The following is a 7,042-nucleotide window of genomic DNA, read 5'->3' as shown; positions in this document are numbered from 1 at the left end:
AAATCAGATCAAAACTCTCAAAACAAACCGAACTTTCCAGGCAAACGAACCAGAGCAAAACGAGGTGTAAATGCACCCAAAGATTGCTAACTTAGCTGCTTTTTCACTCTGCAACAGGTTCGTTACAGAAGAGTGTTGATGCTACAATTGCTAGCTTAAAACGATCTGAACACGTGGCCTACTCATTTCCTCACCTGCCGCTCCGGCGTTCAGCATGCTGTACATGGTGTACATGTTGCAGATCTGTCTGTACTGCTCTTCGGCGCTCTCATCTGCAATCTCGTCCTCCTCCTCATCGTCGTGGTAACTGATTGGCGAGTCACTGGTGTACATGCTGAGCGTGCCCGGGCTGGTGCCTTCGGGGGTGCCGACATTGTTGTTGTTACTGTTGTGGTTAGTGTTGAGTCCAGCTCCTCCCACTAAAGCGGCACCGGCCGCCATCGCAACACCGGTCACCGGGCCTCGCCCAGACGCATCCTGCGTCGCTGCGTTACAAGACGAGGAAGAAGAGGAGGAGGACGAGTAGCGTGCAGCCTTCCTCATTCCACCTCCCCCGCCTCCTCCAGACCCYCCGCCCCCGTCCCGGTTGGCCCCCTCCCACAGCCGCTTGGCCACGGGGGTGCAGAGCACAGAGTAGGGTGAGCCCTCCTGCCGGGGAGGAAGGAGGTACAGCCGGTTAATTATCATCACACCCAGACGCTTTAGCAGCTCATCAAATGCTCACGACTACCAAGGAAACGGAACAAACAGCGACATGTCAAAGTCTGTTGTGTGGGGTGTCAAGCAGTGAATAAAAGAGATTAACAGTTGATGTTATGAAGGTTTGTTGTAGGATCCTTTGAGAAAAAGCACTTTAAAGTTTCAACAGCTTTTTCAACTTTTGAATACACCAAAGCTAACTGTAAGTGTCAGAAATCATTTAATTACTAAGACGATCACAACACAAACAGTCCGTGGACACTGAAAAAATGCTTTGTAACCCGCTTACTGTTGAAGTTCTTCAATCATTTTCCCTTTATATAATTTTCTGCAAAGTATAAGAGAATGTAGCGAGTTTTAAGGTCTTTGGTCAGACGGTACCTGCTGCTGCTGAGGGACTTGCTGAGGMGTAGTGGCCGTTTGTTCCGTCTTCACCTTGGATACCAGGGGAAGAGGCGTCAGACAGGAAGAAGGCCTTCCTACAGGCGCTGCAGCCACACCCACACCCACCCCTCCCACTGTCTGGGTGACTGGACTCTGGGGCTCGGAGGACGGAGTCTCCTCGGCATGGAGACCCTGGGAGTCACAGCTTGGGGAAGAGACCTGAGGTGATTGGGAAAATGAAAGTTTGATCCATGCACAGTAGGTTGATCTTATGCTTTATGGTTTAACAGTTCAACATTTTTAGGAGTTTTGTCCTTCGTAGAACCTTYACAATGATTTTTGTGAATGATGATGGAGGGATGGGGGAGAAAAAGATGAACAGTTGCCTGAATAATGTTTGGAGTCAGACAGATGGACRGAGAAAATGGATGGGTGGATGGATGCATGGGTGGGTAATTTTTGGATGGATGATACATATATAAGTTTTGGATGGATGGACAGATGGTTGGATAATTTCTGAATGAATAGAATGATGGACARCTTTTGGRGACAGTCAGACAGATGGATGAAACTTTTAGACAATGGAGTAGGTATACCATCTTTCCACACTTATCCAGACCTCAGGCATATTTCTACATTTATAGACTTTTCTAGACTGTCCACATACTTTTGCAAACTTCACTTTAAGCACAGTGCAATGTTTGTTCCAGTTAAATGTTAAATGACAAGCTGGCGAGAAAAGGTTCTGATCAAGATACAGATCTATGTAGTGAGGTACTCCAAACCCGATCAGATCACYACTGCTACYTACAGTGTCACTATCATAATTCAGATATTTTTGAGYCACAACAGCATCATGTGTCAGGATTGCAATTATTAATTATAGTTACGGTAACTAACATAGTTTTCTTTGARCATGCTCGACAATACGTACATRCACAACTGCCACACACTTAGCTCATTCATTCACTCTGAAGTCACCTTGAGGAAAAACTCTGTGCCTTTCTCCATTATCTGTTGGATCTGGAGGAAGCCGGCGGTGTACATCAGCAGAAACTGGTCTCCGATGTTCATGCTGAGGCGCCCCGTGTAGCAGAAGGCCAGAATCTGCTGGAAGCTCTGCGGCTGCACAGCCGGCGGCAGCTCCACCACAGAGCTCTTCCCGCCGGCATTGAACAGATCCCGGAAGTAGGAGCTGCTGGCTGCCAGAACTGCACGATGAGCCTGAGGGGTAAACAGTGTGGGGTGTGTGGGGGGCTCGTCAAGGTTCAAACCACACAGTGATCCAGGCTGAATATATAAACAGACTGATGGAAACAATGTTGGATCCATTTGATTATCACACATTTACTACACCACTGATGGCGAATATGTTGTCTGCCAAAATGCCTGCCAAACAATTAAGGTGATCAAATTTAATGTTTAGGAGGTATGGTTTTAAAACACACAGAACTGTTTGATATTTTGTCATGTAATAACTACAAATTTCAATATATTTTATTCTATTTCCACCATCTTTTTGGCGCCCACTCTAGCTCAGCACCCCATGCACCGCATATAGTGCATACACACTTTTTGCACCACAGGATGGGTGGTTTGGGAGGGGCTTGAGACAAATACTCATTGGATATTTTACTTATTTTATGGGCAATTATTTATAATTCTTATCTGTAAAAATGTTAAACAATAAACTGTTTTTTTCCCTATCACAATTATTGTAGTTCTTTCTGCTAAAAAGAAGGAAGGTTGTTATATGTACCCATCATCTGATGAAAGACTATTAACTTTCTGATTAGATTTGAATTTTGAATCTYAACCCATTTGAATATGCATGCAAGTTTGAGGTTGTAATGTGACTAAAATATGGAGAAATTCAAGTGTTTTGTATGTAAATCCACATTAAAGAAAGCTGAAAATAATTATTCAATTAAAATGTAAACTAATTCATAATCCACATATTTCATAAGGCAAAACAAAAAGACATTGAATTCAACAAAACTTTACATAAAGTTATTAGACAAAAYAACWATTTAACATTTTAATTATGGAGAAATACTGTTTATATACTGCAGAATAAAATATTTCATACAATCTAACCTTAAAGGCATGCCCCTTGACGACCACAGAGACGTCACAATAGAGGCCCTGCAGCCGCTGTTCGTTCAGACACTCCAGGACGTTGTTGCCAAAGTTGGGGATCGCCATCTGCAGCGTCTGAGCCATAACGCTCTGCCCAGGACCACAGGGTCTGCGAAATTTAGTCGGGGGCAAGAAATAAAGTCAGGGGTGTACATGTGGCAAACAATTAGACACATTTTATTGGAGTAAGAGCCAACCTGAGGCAACTTTATTTGTAAGAACTTTTCAAAAGAGCAAAAATGAGCAAAAGTGCTGAACAGACACCATATTAAAAAACCAACATAAAACAAGCAAACTAGTGGTTTCCCAATGCCGTTACCGATGTCGAGCYGATACCAGCATCAAGTGCTCATACTCAGAAAAGCAAGCTGATACCCCAAACCGATACTACTGTTCTGCTGGACTTTCCTCCTGGGCTGCAATGAGGTGCAACTCTGAAGGTAAACCACACTTCATACTAGGTGGTGGTGGGAATACACCAATAAGCTATTTGTTGATCCTCAAAAAAAAAAAAAAAGATAAAGAAGAAGAACAGAGAAGCTACATGGTGGCAAGTGGAGAAAATTTAGTAGTTGCACTAGACTTATTTGTGTGACTTATTTTGACTAGCGGTGTCAAAAAAATCCTGTCCTTATCTAATGTTATCCATCTTTTTTTTTTTAATGATAATGACATTTAATTGCTTTTAGATCTCATCATCTGAGATGTGTGATTAATTGGAGCAGAGCAGTGGAGCAAACTGCACTTGTTAGTCTGATGGACATCTGCACTTTCACTTCTTTCCTTCGTCTACAAGGTGAGCTGTCTACTTCTCTGKTTAGACTATWACAAGTAGATTAACACAACTGGATCGCACATTTTCTTTTGGCTTTCTCTGTGCAGCATTGTTGGYTTATTAAATGGGCCACAGAAGCCCAAGCCACCATCAAATAATTTTGGGCCGACTAAATTCAAGCAAAAAGTCTTTTGACAAGTGATAAAATTTTACAAATGGACAGTGAAGAGACCTGCCTAATGTGTATAGTGGGCTTCTTTTGAGCAAGACACAACACATTCAGTATTTTAGGTGTAGCTTTAATATCAAAATCAGCAAACATGCTCTTATTTTCTAAATTACTACAGTTAGCATACATGATATAACTAGCATGTTGACCTATAGTAACAAGCTCCATTCAATATGGAAGAAAAGATGTCAAAGCTAAAATGAGCTAAATGCTAATATTGGCTAAACTCCTGTCAAATCGCATGTGGGCTATCACTAGRGAGGAAGGAGGAGCTAAAGGCATGTTGTAGATAGATTACCAAGGGAAGGGTTAGGAGTGGCTAAATGAGGAAGCAAAACAAATGCAAAGAGTAGACGAGGCGGTAAAAAAGACAAAGCAATAAAAGAAATCTTCAGAGATGAAAAGTAGAGCAAAATGACGAGCAGATGGAAATGAAGAGAGCAAGACAACTTGAGATAAAGAGAAAGGGTTGCTTACGTGCACAAAGATTAATGAATTAAAAATTTGGTAAACAGCTTTGATTCAAGTCTAGCTTCTAAATAAAAGAGAATTTGGAGGCAACTGGGCCAGTTATATAAGCCCTTATCTTTATCCTAACCCYGTTTCCTTACATCTGATTCACTTTATAGAACTGTTTGGCGGTTTTGCCCTACTTTGACATTTATTTTGTCAGTTCTTCTAAGCAAAGAACAAAAACTGCTTACATAACTTGTCTATTTCACTTCACCACAGAACAAAAGGGTCTCTGATCAAAAGGAAGGAAACCATAGATCTCCCAGCAAATAATATATCCATCATTAAAGCGTCACTTTAAAATGGACTGTATTTTTGTTTATAAATGCGCAGCACATATAAACTGTAGCTGGGAACAGAAGTAAACCGCTGGGAACGTAAAGGTGAGTCGCAACGCCACTGAACAAATACGTCATATGGAAGATTGTGGCCTAAAAGCAATGGATGCAGGCCAAGTTCGGCAGACACCAGCGAGTATTTGGAGCACAGCAATGATGCATTCTATCKGACCCCGCTCCAACCCCAAACATCCCACTAATCTGTAATAATATTTAACTGATTAGCCATTCTCTTCCGCTGGGAGCAAAACACACTCGGATAAAACCCGGCAACCTAAACAGCAGGCTTCACAGATTCATTCAGATCTTGTATTTCCGGCAAGTGGCGATGACGAGACCTGCTAACTGAAATTCACAATTTTCACAACTTATTGTCTGAGCTTCTACACCAAATTGGAGTCTGACTGGAAAAGGACTAACTTAATGATGATAAGAAGCTAATCGAGAAAAGTTTATTTGTGTAGAACAATTCAGTAACAAAGAGCTTTACACAATTAAAACATAACGCAATGAACAAACAAAAAAAGCATTATGTTTCAGACAAAACAAAGAGAAGTAATAAAAAGTTGCAGTACATATGACAATTAATCAATGTTCCAGTTATTTTTAATCAAAAGCAGCTTTAAACTGGTGGATTTTTTTTCTTTTTTTTTATTTGCCGTGATTTAAAAGAACTCTGTGTTTTGGCAGTTTTGCATTTTTCTTGAAGTTTGTTTCAGATAAAACTGAACACTGCTTCTCCATGTTTGTTTTTGATTCTGGGGATGCAAAGTAAATTTCAACYAGAAGATCTGAGTTGTGTGAAAGATTGATTTAAATCTCTAATGTGTTTTGTTCCTATAATCTTTGCGTTTCTAGATCTGGCTGCGACATTAGTCCTTCAATCCTAGAAATGGCCTTAAGGTGATAGAAGGATGACTTTGTAATAGTCTTTATGTGTTGTTGAAGGTTCAGGTCTGAGTCCATCACTATTCCCAGATTTTAGACCTGATCTAAAATCAGGTCTAAAAGTTTCTGGTTGTAATAACTGAAGTTGCACGCTGACTCCAGATTGTTTCTGTTTATGGTCCGAAGATAATAGCTTCAGTTTACTACAGATGGACAGACATAAAACCTCTAGAGACAGACACATTACAAATGATCAAACTAAACAAACAGAAAAAAATAACAGTAAAAGAACGATTCAGAATGGGAAGAGAGCTGTATCAGATATAGGAGATAAGGAAGCTGTGGGAGATATTTCTTCATTGATAATATCTGGACATTTCTTCTAGTTTTACGATTTTTGCTGTGGTTAAATGTTTCGGATCATCTAYGAAATTTCAAATTTAAAGGTTTCTTTTTAAAAAGGAAGTTTGAATCTATATTGGATTTTTCTCTCATTACCCACAAAGGGTCTCATMGTCCCATGGAAGCATTTGATTAACGTTTCCAAGCAAGAYYTAAAGAAACCATACACTTTCTCCAACTCTAAGCAAGGTCCTGCCCCTCATTCTAGATGTGGGTTTGACCACTTGTCTAATCAAATTAATAGAGTTCGTTTAAGTTGGCTGATTTCCTGGCACAGAGCTGGCTTTGAGACAAAGTCTAAACATTTTTAATATGCCTGAGGTCAGGCCCAGTCCAGAAGCTTAATGTTAGAGTGCTTAATTAGTTCCAAAACCAGTTTTGATGTGTTTGGGAATATTGTCCCATTCCAACTGTGTCCTTAGTTTTAACTGCCTCGCTGTCAATTTGATGGAAAGTTAAAGAATTCATGCAATGCACCATTAGCACTGGCAGAGAAACAGACCCTCGCTATGATGCTACGATGGTGGMAGCTAATTTCAGATTTCTTAGGTGTGAAAATATTAATTTTGTCTCCTCCAAACATGCCTATTGTCATTGTGGCCAAATAACCCAGTCTGTTTTGCGTGACCATAAAAGTTTCTTCCAGAAGACATTTGGATCCTCAATGTGAGCAAT

General features: G+C 40.6%; 1 protein-coding gene across 2 annotated transcripts in view; it reads right to left on the bottom strand.

Annotated features, from left to right (window-relative positions):
- nacc1b (nucleus accumbens associated 1, BEN and BTB (POZ) domain containing b) overlaps positions 1-7,042 on the bottom strand; it is a 27,368-nt gene that overhangs the window by 9,514 nt on the left and 10,812 nt on the right. For both annotated transcript variants that reach the window (XM_008424599.2, XM_008424523.2), the window contains exons 2-5: positions 3,181-3,331; positions 2,065-2,307; positions 1,081-1,302; positions 195-648 (exon numbers count right to left, since the gene is read on the bottom strand). In XM_008424599.2, the coding sequence (XP_008422821.1) occupies positions 195-648; positions 1,081-1,302; positions 2,065-2,307; positions 3,181-3,306 (1,045 nt within the window). In that variant the 5' untranslated portion in view covers positions 3,307-3,331. The remainder of the gene's footprint in view (positions 1-194; positions 649-1,080; positions 1,303-2,064; positions 2,308-3,180; positions 3,332-7,042) is intronic.

The sequence above is a fragment of the Poecilia reticulata genome, linkage group LG1 (assembly GCF_000633615.1).
Source record: "Poecilia reticulata strain Guanapo linkage group LG1, Guppy_female_1.0+MT, whole genome shotgun sequence".
Taxonomy (NCBI): domain Eukaryota; kingdom Metazoa; phylum Chordata; class Actinopteri; order Cyprinodontiformes; family Poeciliidae; genus Poecilia; species Poecilia reticulata.
The sequence above is the reverse complement of the archived record's forward strand: the minus strand, read 5'-3'. Positions and strand labels throughout refer to the sequence as shown.